The sequence below is a fragment of the Empidonax traillii genome, unplaced genomic scaffold, assembly GCF_003031625.1.
Source record: "Empidonax traillii isolate 1590-97213 ecotype Southwest subspecies unplaced genomic scaffold, ASM303162v1 scaffold701:size746704, whole genome shotgun sequence".
In the NCBI taxonomy this organism is placed as follows: domain Eukaryota; kingdom Metazoa; phylum Chordata; class Aves; order Passeriformes; family Tyrannidae; genus Empidonax; species Empidonax traillii.
The window spans coordinates 599,723-612,675 of record NW_020955894.1 but is presented as its reverse complement, the minus strand read 5'-3'; the positions used below and the strand labels follow the sequence as shown (position 1 = coordinate 612,675).

At 46.6% G+C, this 12,953-nt stretch overlaps 1 protein-coding gene across 1 annotated transcript in view; it reads left to right on the top strand.

Moving 5' to 3' along the window:
- LOC114065858 (protein kinase C eta type) overlaps positions 1-12,953 on the top strand; it is a 69,699-nt gene that overhangs the window by 45,660 nt on the left and 11,086 nt on the right. Inside the window, exons 9-10 of the mRNA XM_027900054.1 lie at positions 3,229-3,367; positions 4,300-4,488. Coding sequence (XP_027755855.1) covers positions 3,229-3,367; positions 4,300-4,488 — 328 coding nt within the window. The remainder of the gene's footprint in view (positions 1-3,228; positions 3,368-4,299; positions 4,489-12,953) is intronic.

Below are 12,953 nucleotides of genomic sequence, written 5' to 3'. Positions count from 1 at the left end.
GTGTGGTCATCCCAAAATGATCTGCACGTAGCCAAGGGCCTGAGCAAGCGAGCGCCGGAGTAATGTCACGTTACGGGCTTTGTGAAAATAGAAAATGTTGGATTTCACGTTGCTGGACGGAAGTCAGCAGGAGAAGCCGGCATTCCAGCTGCAGGAGGAGACAATAGGCGCTGTTAATGGGTGTAGCGTGCCATGTGGAGAAGCCAAAGGGCTGGAGGTTTGCCACGTGTGGTTAAAACTGCGCTCATCCAGCGAGAGGCAGAGAGTTTAAACGGGACGGCAGTCACAGAGGTAGAGGCTCTCTGGGAGGATGCAGCGAGCGCAGAGCGCTCTCACACCTGCAGAGCTGTGCTGAGCGTGGTGCATTTTCCAACCAACAGGGATTTGGGGGCTCCTGCAGCGTGTCCCGTGGGGCAGAGGCTGGGAAGTGGCAGCGTGCCTGGAGATGTGGTCGGCAGAGCTGGCCCCGCTCTGTAGCTGTCTCTTGCTGCTCCATGTACGTGACTGTTTCTGCTGGCTCAGGGATAAGGATGGTGTATTTTGAGGTATTCACAAAGCATGCCAGGACATGGTTGATGTTGCAGGGAGGGGGGGGATATCAAGTGAGTTCACCAAAATTCCCCTTCCAGTTGTACCTTTAAGGGCACACCACAACAGTCAGCACTGCCCAGGACTGAGAAGTGTTTGCTGCATTTAAACCCAAGCCAAGAATAAACTGCACGTTTCAACCACATCGCTGCAGATTCCTGGAAACAAGGCCTGCCTTCATGCTTGGAGGGCTTCCTGGCTCTGCCAGGAACCACAGGGAAGAGCAACAGGAGCTTTGGCTGTAAACTGCTACTGAAGATGGACTGTCATGGGTGACCAAGCACAATACCTCTCACAGTGCTTGCCTAAAGCCTTCCCAGGACAAGCCTTTGCCCACAGGCCTTAGCAGCCATTTGTGATTCTCAGAAGGGAAAAAAAATAAGTGTCTCCTGCTGAGCATCCCGCCCAGAGCAAACACTGCAGTGGGAGACAGGCACAGGCACTGTCCCTGTCATCCAGATTTCAGTGGCCACTGGATGGCTGGTGGGCCTGCTGGGAAAGGGCAGCAGCGTCGCAGGAGGCTTTTCGCTGGCTTGTGTTGCCAAACTGAGTGAAAGTTGAAGAGAGAGGATGTGTGATCTTGTGATTAAGATCTGGACCTGGAATTCAGGAAGCTGGTGTTCGGTCTTGTCTCTGGGGGACACAGGCAAGTTCCTTAACCTCTATCCCTTGCTTTCTTATCCATTCAAGAGAGTAATAATACTTTTCCTTATCTCTTTAGGAGAGGATGTGGCTCTGGTTGTCTTAACACAATGCATCCTTGATCTTTCCACTGCAAAAGTGAAGTTGAGGGAGAGATGTCTCAAGCCCCAGAGAGGCTTCCTGTGGTGGTGTGGGCTGTGGAAATGCCAGTGCACAGCAGAGCCATCAACCATGTGATTTTCACTTTAGCATCATAGATGGAGGATGAACAGGATCAGGCTGGATTCAGATTTCAGCTCACCCATGGGTTTTCATACTGATATGGAGATGCAATCACCTGTGATAGGATGGGAACCGTTTTGAACTAAAAGAGATTTACAGTAGATATTAGGAAGAAGTTTGTTACTCACATGGTAGCGAGGCACTGTCACAAGCTGTCCAGAGAAGTTTTGGATCACCCATCCCCAGAAGTGTGCAGGGCCAGGTTGGATGGGACTTCTGGTTTAATGGGAGGTGCCTCTGCCCATGGCAGTGGGCTTGGAACTAGATAATCTTTAAAGTCCCTTCCAGTTCTTCAGTTCTATGATTTTATGTTACCACCCTCCCCACTGCTCCCACTTTCCAGGGAAATGGATGTCCAACCAGAGAGCAAAGTGGATCAAGATCAGCATGGCTTTCATGAAGAGGCCCTGGGATCATCAGACGTATTTAGTTTTTTGGTCATGAGCTAGGCATAGGAATGACTTTGAAGGTGCCTTTGTCTAGGCCTAAAAGGTGTCCTCCACCTCAGGAAAATGATGATGGTAACACCTCCCTGCCACAGAGCTGCTGTGACGGGTCTGGGCATCTCTTGGGCCAATACCTGAGACAGTTTGAAAAATGAACTGTGACATGTTTGTGCTGCACAGAGCTCCCATCATAGCTCCTTTCCTCCATCTGCAGTGGTGCCTGGAGCTTGTTTGACAGCTGAAAAACAGAGGTGCTATGAGCTGGTGTATTTTTAGGCAGGCATTGCCTAAGTCTGCAGGTGACCCCATGCTCTCTGGTCATGTTCCTGACAGTGCTTCTGATTGTGGGCTATTCCCTTGGGCAGTCTCAAGGTCAGGCAAGCTGATAAGCTTTGTTAGGGCTCTGTCATTTTGGCAGATCTGCTTTTGATGAGGAGCTCCCAGGCTGTTAGAGGTGACGTGTTGGAAAATGTGCCTCTCTGCAGCTTGTTGGGCTGCAGGTCTCTTGTGACAGTGACAAGGAGGTCCCTACCCAAATGAGCACTGTGGGGGAAGTTCACTTCTTATATTGTTCTGCTACTGGAATCAGTACAGCTGGGAGGACTTAAAGACTTTGCCTTATGATGGAGACATCCCATGCTGCCCAGAGATTCCCCCTGCCCATGTGGAGTGATGCCAGCAGGAAGTTTCTTTACTTCTGATCTTGGAAAATGCTCCAGTTGGGGTTTATTCGTCAGACTTGCCCCAATACAGGGAAGTCTGTGGCTGAACCCGCCACACCTCGGGAGAAGAGGGGATCTGCTGCCCCTCTACAGAGACCTTGCTCTCCTCCCAAGCTCCAGCTGTCTGCTCCAGCGCTTTGCTGAATCAGAGCACGTCCCGTGTGGTGCATTTTGCTGCATCATAACATCCTTACGCAATCTGACAGCTCTGGCAACCTCTGCTCCAGTGAGTCCTAGAGCTAAATGAGCAGGAGCCCTGCCAGCCAGGCTTGTGGTATGTTTGGAAAGCCATGTGGGTGAAATCCTGTAGCACCTGCCCACTTTAAATGCTGGTCGGCAGAATGGTGTTTGTTCCTCCCTCCCTTTTGTAAGAGATGAAGTAAAAGAAAACCCCATCCTGCATGACTTCTGTTTATTTTTTTTTTTTTACGATGATGATGAGGCTTGTCCAGTTTACAGGTTGAGCTTCTGAGGCCTGGGATGCTGCCTCCATCTGTGCTGGGGCTGCTCCAAGCACGTAGCAACTCTGTGAATGGTTCTCGTTGCAGGGACTTGAAACTGGACAACGTGCTGCTGGACTACGAGGGGCACTGCAAGCTGGCAGACTTTGGAATGTGCAAAGAGGGCATTCATGATGGCATCACCACAGCCACCTTCTGTGGTACGCCAGACTACATCGCTCCAGAGGTAAAGGAAACCTTCCTTTGGCCGGGAAAACTTGGCTGCAATATGGAATGCATAGGTTAGCTTTGGAACAGCCAAAGTGCACTCCCTGGTGTCTTTAGCTATGCCTTATTTGACTGCCGAGCTCAAGGTTTCCTCCTAAATGTATTATCAGTCCCTTGTGCGAACAAAGCATAAGTAAATCTTCAGGCTGCTGTGTGCACCAGGATAAGCCCATTTTTTAAATTAGAAAATGTGAGGTGAAAAATGGAAATGGAACTGCAAAAATCTTGAGAGTCACATACAGATGCTGTCCCAGTTTGATTTGAAAGGAGAGTGAATTCTCCTTCATTTTCCAGTTCCTTTTTCTACCTCCTTGCATTCCCTGTCATTCCCCAATCTCACTACAAAATTAATAAGCACCTCTTCAAGGAACAGCTGCCCTCCAGATGCTGCCAGATGTTCTGACAGGGTTTCAGATCCTTCATCGCAATCGAATTTTTGTCTGTGGTTCATGTTTGTAACCATTCTCACACACTTGCACTCCTTCTCCTCTCCAGCAGATAGCCTTGCCACTGGAGCCAGGTAAACGTTTCCCTCCCAGGGGCAAGGAAGAGGTGATGTCAACTCACACACTTGGCTGCTCAGCCACTTTTGCTGAAGTGCCTCTTCTCCAGCTCAGCCCCAGCATCACTCTAAGGGCTTGTTTCCCAGGTGGCCCTTTGAGCAGCTAAACTAGTTCACCCCTTGTATAATGCACTGAGGTACCTCTGTGCTGATCTGGGCATTCCCAGAGTGAGATCACCTTTTTATGTTCCCAGACATCCACCAGCCTAGCAGGGAGCACTGTTAGGGCGTAGCGAGAACTTCTGCGTTAACGTTCCCAAATACTTTTTCCTCTCCTGCCCAATTTGCAAAGCTTCAGGGTTGATACTTCTTTCCCACCTGCTCCCCAGATCCTGCAGGAGATGCTGTATGGCCCTGACGTGGACTGGTGGGCCATGGGTGTGCTGCTGTATGAGATGCTGTGTGGCCACGCGCCCTTCGAGGCGGAGAACGAGGACGACCTCTTCGAGGCCATTCTGAACGACGAAGTCGTCTACCCGACGTGGCTCCAGCAGGATGCGGTGGCAATCCTCAAAGCAGTGAGTTCCTTTGGCCGTTTCCTCTCTGTCCTGGCTTTCTTCATCCTAACTCCAGCAAAGGAAAACAGGGCTGGGGTATTGGCACGCAGAAATTGCAGTTACCCTGACCCTGACCCTCTTCTTATCTTGGATTGAAGGGTAAACAGAAAAAAACACGTCCTGCCACGCTTAGGTGTGTTTGCATAGTTATGGCCTTTATATGGCTCAGTAGCCAACTTGGCAAGAGAAGTGTGAGCATGTCTGTGTGTCTGGGCATTCCCCTGGTAGCTTAATGATTGACAGCACGCCATCGTCGTCCAGAACGGAAGCAGCAGGTGAACACAGTGTTTAGTCAGTACTGACTGTATTATGGTTTCCATGTGACTGCAGTGGCGAAGAAGTGAGGGCTTCGTGATAATTCTTCGTTCTGGCCGTGGGTATTAACAGCATCCCCCAGGACTGCCGCCTACCTGCATGGAAAGACAGAGGTTTGATTTTTGTGGAGAGAGCTGCTGCTGGCGACACTTTGTCCTTGTCCTACCATGTATTCCTCACTTTTTCCATGGTTCTTTTATCCACGTGCCTCACATCTTTTCCCATGACATGGGAATGAAGCTTTTTAGGATTTTGGGCTGTGTGTGGAAGTACCTGGCTTTTCTGTAAGGAATCAAAAGGTGATTAAACTATAGGCCTTACTTGGCTGTTCTGCTCCCTGCCCCTCATCAAATCACTTAATATCTCCAAGCACTCTCTGGAGAGAGAGAGGGATCAGAGTATTCCCTTTCCTTGCAGAAGCACAGGGAACAAAGATGTATTTAAGACTGGATACTACTAGATATTGTGGTAACGGAGGATCTAAGAAATGATTGGATGACATATTAATTTATATTAACTTGTGAAGCACTGATACAAAGACGTGGGGTAATCAGTGATGGGCCCACTTAAGGGAAAGAAGAGAGCTTGTTTTCAGCAGCTTTTTAGTAATAAAAATCTGGAATTTTTCTGCTGAAGGGTTTCTGTTGTGTATGAGTTGAGCAACTACTTTCTGTAGCTGAAATCGCATCTGTTAAATTCCACAGAAATCAATTGAGAAAAAAAAATCCACTTCTTGAGGAGGCAGAGGAGCTTTTAAACCACAAGTTGTGCTCAGGAGTGATTGTTTGTCATGCTGAAGGCCCTCTTGGGTTTTGAAAATAACCTGCAACGTATATAAAACATAAAAATGTGAAGTTCAGATTCGTTGCAGCTTCCATAGCAGTGTTCATGTGGTTGAGCTGGGACTCTTGAATGCCTGAGCCAATTCCTGTTCAGCTGAAGTAATAGCAGAGTGGATTTGTTGCAGGTATCTTGCATAAGTATGAGATAGAGGTAAAATGTGGTCAGGTAGATGCTCATCCTAACAGGAGTCTCAGGGAGTAGTAAAATATGATTTGTGGTTTAGCCTCTTGATGAGAAGCTTATTTTCTTAATTCTGATAGGAGCCTTATAGAAACAGTCAGTGCAAGCTGCAGTCACCCCTGGCTGCTCTAGTTTGTGTTCAGAGCCCAAATTTTAACAGTGGGTCCCTTCTGTGATTAACAGGCAAGAAACACCATGAGGGGCACTGGAGAAAAAAGGCCAGGATTGAGGAGGGAGCTAAGACTTTAAATAGAAAGCAGTTGAGTGTTTCCAAAACTGCACAGGCAGCTTAGTTACTGCTGGTTACTTGCCATCTCTCCAGCCACTCTGCTTGCCTGCTCCATCACGTGTTGCTGATGAAACCTAAGTGAAAGCAAAACTCTCTGAAATGCACATGCACTGCTCAAGAGAAGCACTACCCTATGTCTGCTCTGGGTAAGAGGCTGAAATTCAGAGCATTAATCAGGAACCTTGTGATAAACTAGTGGGAAGTTACAACTGAAGTTTTTACTGGACCTTCAGTTCTTCAGTGTTTCTGTTCCCCGGCTGGCTGCTACCTGGAGGTGACTGGTGCATCTTGTTTTACAGCAGTGATGATTGTTGGCTGCTGCCTGAATTTCTTCAGCTTCACAGTAGCTGCTTTGGGGTTCAAGAGCTGTTCACTAGAGGAGCTCCTTATTTCCTCATTCCTTTCTCATGCTGAGTTTTTAGAGGCATTAGAGCATGTTGGCTTTAATGGGAAGAAAACATCCTGTCATGAGATGGTCTGGGACATTAAAATGGAACAACCTCCCCACACTTTGCTTTATTTTCGGTTATAACAATTCAGTCACTGGTGAGGTATTATATTTGCAGTGTACAACGTTTGGTCAGTGATTTTATGTGTCAGTATAGCACGGTGTAGTAAACCTGTTTTTTTTTTTTTTTAAGGAAGATAGTAGATTTTCTAGCTGCTAAATATGTAGATTTTTCTTCTTCTCACAGACTTCTGATGCTAATATTTCTCTTAGATACAGCATTATGACTACATGAGCATCTTCTAATCACTGCTGTGTTTACCTCCAGCAAAACATGCACTCAAGCTCCCTGATTTACAGCTGTGACATTGCTTTCCAACTCATGATGTTAAGAGCTCTGGAAAATCAGAGCATTCAACTACTGCAGTGACATAAATGATTATAAGTAATTACATGGCACGGGAGGCCTATGGAAGATCAGGGAATTAAACCTGGGTTCTCTTGTATTGCAGGATAAGGCCATAATAGCCTTAATAACTGGATTATCCCCTCACTAAAAGTTCTGGCCTCTAACCTTGAACAGGACTAGTGAGAATTCACTGAGCCTTGAAGGGTACAAAGCTCTGAAATGAAAATCAAATTCTTCTGCTAGGAAGATGCAATTAGGTGTAGGTGCTTAAAGATTCTTTACAAATGGATGTATCTAAGTTTAGAAAGCATTTGATCTGTTTGCTTTCATGAAGAGCATAATTTTAAACAAGGATAATGGGTTTTAGGACCCATTTCACAGATGCTGTTACCTTGCTTTGCTTTCGTTTTTCATAACTGTGCTTCACCAACTTCCCCCCACCAGAAACCACATGATTTCAGAAGGTTGCACCCTGTTCATCTTTGCAGTTTCCTGACAATAACAAAATTACGTCCTCAGGACCTCATTTGCGTCACTGGGTGTTCTTGGAAGGTTTCTGAGCACTGGTACCAAGGAAAACAAAACCAACCCCAGTGTCCTGGAACTTTGTATAGAATTGAAAGCAGAAACACTTGTGCTCTAGAAAAGTAAAGTTTTATCTGTTTCCTTTTTAATGTTTGTTTGTTTTTTTTTTTTGACCTTGATATTTTCCCTCAGGAGCTGGGGAGACAGTAGGACAGAGGTAAATCAGTGTAAGTCAGCAGGATTTCACTGGAGTCAGTATTCCCAGAGGAGGAAAGCAGGACATCTCATTTGTGTATCCTGCCCTGTATGAATGTGTCACTGGGGAATTCAGGTGGCGATGCTTCAAGTCAGAAGGAGAGGACTCAAACTGAGTCTCCTCTGCTTGTGTGAGCAACTCAAACTGGCCATGGGTTTGCTTGTGGGAGTAAAAAAGTGCAGAAAAGCAGAATTGCTGCTGAATGGATTCAGACCAGTCCAGCTTATTCTAGACTTACATTTTGCTTTGATTACTGATTCCTAAAGGAAAAGGGTTTCTCCACAGCTTTACCTGAATGCACTCACAAGGAGTTTATGCCAGAGGAACTGGCATAACCAGGAGCCTTGTGATAAACTAGTGGGAAGTTACGATTGTTTGTACAACTGAGTTTGTGTGTGTAAAATAAATTCTTTAAAATAATCTCTGCCATCAGCTCACAAAGTAATCACCAGTGTCTGATGGTGGAAAAATGGTGAAACTATGTGAGCACACAGAGAGCAGAGACTGCTGCACCAAATCTCCTGTGGTGAGAGTGCAGCTAGAGATTGCTTTGTTAACAGCATGTCAATATTCTGAATTTGTTAACTGTCACTAGCAAAAAGTGCTGGAGCAGAGAGGGGAGCTTTCCAGGCAGCCAGAGGCTTTGGGATTCAGCTGAGCGAACTGCAAAATGAAATACAATCCTCTTGCTTCCCATAAGCGGGGTGGTATTTTGGCAGCGTGTTTCACTCGCCTCATGTATGGCTTTCTCAGATGCAATTCAATCCCACTGCCTTGCTCCCAGTCAGCTTAGCTGGGGGGGAGAATGGAGGGACACAGTGAAAATCAGGTCTCAAAAGTCGATGGCGTAATGGGAAGCAAATTCACAGGGAAAGCTGCGGGGATTTTCCCTCCCAAGTCTGGTTTCGGGTGAGGAGAGAAGGGCTAAGCCTATTGAGTCGCTCCGTGGACTGATGATCTGAAGTAGCCACGGTTGGCCCAAAGGGTTGGAAATTTGGATGAGCAATTGCAGCTTAGATGTTTTCACCCTCAGAGCCTGCTAACAGCAGGGACTGGAAAGCAGCATCTCCCCAGGGAAACGTTAGCATTGCTCTCCCTTCTGCACCCAGGATTTCTGAATTCCTGTCACAGCTGAGTTTGCTGAAGCTCAGGGTGACTCTTGGCATTTGTACGCTAACCTCCAGTCCTGATGAGGGCTCTGAAACACTTCTGGCCTAGTTAAAATGCCCCTTCCAAAAGTGAGGCTTTGGCAACCTTGCCTGTATCTGTGTGTTTTGAGGACATAAATGAGACTAAATCCTGCCTTTCGTCCAGGTGGTTGAAAACGTGCATTTTGAGGAAAACACTACTGGAGTTAAGAGGCAGAAGTGGTTATGTCCCCCTTCAGGTGTATTTTGTGTGAAAAATAAACACTGGGCAAGAAAAGAGGAAGGTGCAGAGCAAATTGGCTGTGGTTTTAGCAGGCTCTACTCTCAGCCAGCACCGGTGGAACAGCACAGGGGGGTCCAAATTCCAGTGGATTAGTGTGAAGAGTGAGAGGGATGGAAAGGTGAAGGGGCTTAGCTGAGAGCAAGCATGACATGCGTCTGAGAGAAAAATTGCATCACCAATACAGTGCCAAGGATGCAAGAGAAAAAGTTGATCTGTTTTTCTAGGGAACAGTAACCTGGAAGTGACGCTGACTCAGAAGGCAAATGGTCTGGCTGAGCGAACTCCTTCCTGCTTTGTGTCTCTGAGTTCACTTCCCCTGCACCAGATAACCTCTAAACTTTGTTCTTGCAGATTTGTGTAAAATCCCTTTTGCGCTGCCAGGTCAGCATTAGGTCAGTGTCTGGGAACTGGTGCTTCGGACTCAGCTGCAGCAATTTTGGTACTCTGTGGGTCAGCAGGAGCCAGGTCCTGCTCTGACAGCCTGTGTTTCACGGGCTTGTTTGTGGCTGTCGGAGCACAAGGTGGGGGAGTTGGCATTTCCTGCGTGTATCCACATACATACACAGAAATAAGTTCAGTGGCTGTTAGGAAAGTGTTTGTGTGCATGTTAGGGTTTTCTTCCCTAAAGTTGCAGCTGATACGAGGCGAGGAAAAACTAAATTTGAAGGGTACCTTCCTCTGTCCCTCCTTCTGGTGAAAGGGAGCAGTGTTTCCCATTATTTCTCAGGAATTCTAGGGGACAATAAAGTGAGATAATTTTTTTTTTTTTATTGTTGTGTGTGAGACCTGAATCCAGGACTTCCTAGGGAGCAGTTATCATTCCACAGAAATAATGAGGAAGATCTAATGTCCCATGAGGTCAGGGCAGTCCAGTCTGACTAGATGCAGGGTAACAGCTCCAGCAGAGCCTTTGGAGACTCAGGCTGTGCAGGCACTTACCATAATGGGCCGAGAAGAAAGAAGATGGGAGAGATCACAGAGTGGGGTGGGGTGGGGCTGGTCGGAAGGGACATTAAAGATCACCCAGTTCCAACCCCCTGCCATGGTCAGGGACACCTTGCACTAGACCAGACTTCTCAAAGCCCCATCCAACCTGGCCTTGAACACTTGCAGGGATGAGTCATCCACAGCTTACCTGGGCAACCCGTGGCAGTGCCTCACCACCCCACAGTCAAAAATTTCTTCCTTGTATCTAGTCTATATCTCTCCTCTTCTAGTGTAAAACTGTTCCCCTTGTCCTATCACTATCTCCCTGTGTAAGAAGTCCCTATCCCTCTTTTTTATAAGCTCCCTTTAAGGGCTGGAAGGCCACATACAGATAGAGAAAAGAAATGAGGGAAATTCCATCCAGGGACTGATGAAGGAGAGAAAGCAAAGCAAGCACTGGACTGTGCTGCAGGAGCAGTAAACTACCCACCCTAAGGGGATGCCACCATGAGTGCCCAAACCCTCAGCCAGGACCCCTTATTTTCAGAAAGGCTTTGTGGATGGTGAGAGCTCTGTGCTGAGCCAGACTGGCTCCACCACTGCAGGCAACTTGAAAATGCCATTAATGAGGAGAGGAGGCAAAGGGATGGAATTCTTGCAGCAGAAAGGCTTACAGGCAGATTTTTTAACATAATCAAAGCAAACAGTTTGCTGTGACAGAGGAGTGGATGGGAAAGGGCTGGTTTCAGACTGCTGGCAAGGACATCTAAGTTCAGCAGAGGTGTGGATGATCCAAGCTGCCTACTCGCTGCAGCTGCTCAGCCCTGACATCAGCACACAGGGTGAGGTCATCTGGACTTTGGAGATATTTATTCTCTCCATACTCTACAGTCACTTGGGGTCGAACACCCCTGGGCCCTGGGAGGTCAGAAGTAACCAGCATCAGCTCAGATACCACGGTGGGAGTCTGCATCCTGCCTCAACACATCACTCAGGATACCTGGACTGTGCTTTACTTGACGCATTCAAGCGCAGCCCGTATCAAACCCCCGTGTTTGTGCTTCCCAGCCCTCTCCTGAGCACTTCTGAGGTGTGAGAAGAGGCAGCCAGGTGCTGATGGTGCAGGGTTGCCTACATTTCTCTTTCCTCACTCTGCACAAGGTGCGTGCCTCTCCTTCACACTTGCATCCTACAGATCTGGGCTGGGTTCTTTCTTTCCAAGAGACAGAAAAAGGCAGATAATCTGTCTCATATGCAGTGCTGGAATAGCATATGAGCATAGAATGAACTTGTTTCTGAATGAACCAGATGCTGGGAGTATTTTTTAGACAGAGCTTAAAAGGAAAAGAAGCAACACAATGATGGACCCACTAAAATCAAAGAGGGAGCTAGATGAGCTCATTGCTTTATCATCAGAGCTGAAGTGCCTACTAACAAAAGCAGATAGATATTAAAAGTGCCTTCAAATATGCCAATAAATTATCCTCCTTGGCATCTCTTCAGAGTTGGCAGTCCCCATTTGATTAAGCTTTGGCTTTCAGAGTGAGGCTGATATTTAAATCTCCCTGTGAAGCTCTATGCTGGATCTGTGTACACATTTTTCCTTTATTTTGCTTTTCAGAAATGCTTTCATCTTGCATTTCCTCGTTGGCTCCACAGCCACTGCTGCAAAAGCAGGATTCCGGAGCCTGTTGTTTCCCAGCTGGGAAAGAGTTCTTCAGTTTTAAATGATCTCTTGTCCAGACCATTTCTGCCATAAACACACACCGTGGTGAGGTGTCAGGGCTGTGCCCCACCACAGGTTGCCTTCTTACCTCTTTTGCCTGAGCTTGCACATCCACCTCTGTAACATGCTGTCTCTCTCCCTCCTAATTCTCAAACAGCAGCTTTCCACAGTGATTTTAATCACTTCTCTTGATTGATCAAACCTCTTTCTCAAGTGCTTCTCCTCCCCACAGTAATAGTCCCATGCTTCTGAATAATTCACTGTGAAAGAAAACTAAAGCCATCTGTATATAGCTTGCCAAGGCCAAATTCATCCTGAAACAGTCATTAAGTCTTTCACCTTTCCCTTTTCCAACAGGCTCAAATTAGCTTCTCATTAAAGCCTGCAGCATGCAAGCTCAGATTTACTTCAAAAGAAGCTCCTAACCCGACCTATTGTAATGTCAATTGTGACTCATCCTCCTCTTTCCTGCCAGGAATGGGGGAAAAAAGTGAAGGAGCATTCATTGTGCCGACATTGTCTTCCCCATCCTTTTCTTCCTTCTTACTCCTGGGTGCTTAAGGAAGGAGCGGTTCCTGTGTCTGAGCCTAAGACTTGTGGACCAGGCTCCCTTCTCATCCCTGCCACAGTTAAAGAGTGATATTATAGACCCTCAAAAGTGGTTTGGTGAAGTCCATTAAAACCCAGTCTCAAGGATTCGCTTAAGATTCTGGGTCCAGCCTGGGGGTGGGAATGCTGAATGATAGGACCAGCAATAGCTGTGCAGCCCCTGGTGGAGGGGACCGGTCCATCTAACTGGGAGGTCTCCACACCACTATAGGGGTAACAAATCTCCCGCTGTCCGAGCTATTCAGGGCTTTAGGTCTTACTCTTCCCCCCAGCTTTGAACTTTCTGACATGCTGTGTCTTTTCAGGAACTTTGAAATTAAAAGAATTGAAATATAACCAGGATTACCAAAAAAAAAAAAAAAAAAAAAAAAAAAAAAAAAAAAAAAAAAAAAAAAAAAAAAAAAAAAAAAAAAAAAAAAAAAAAAAAAAAAAAAAAAAAAAAAAAAAAAAAAAAAAAAAAAAAAAAAA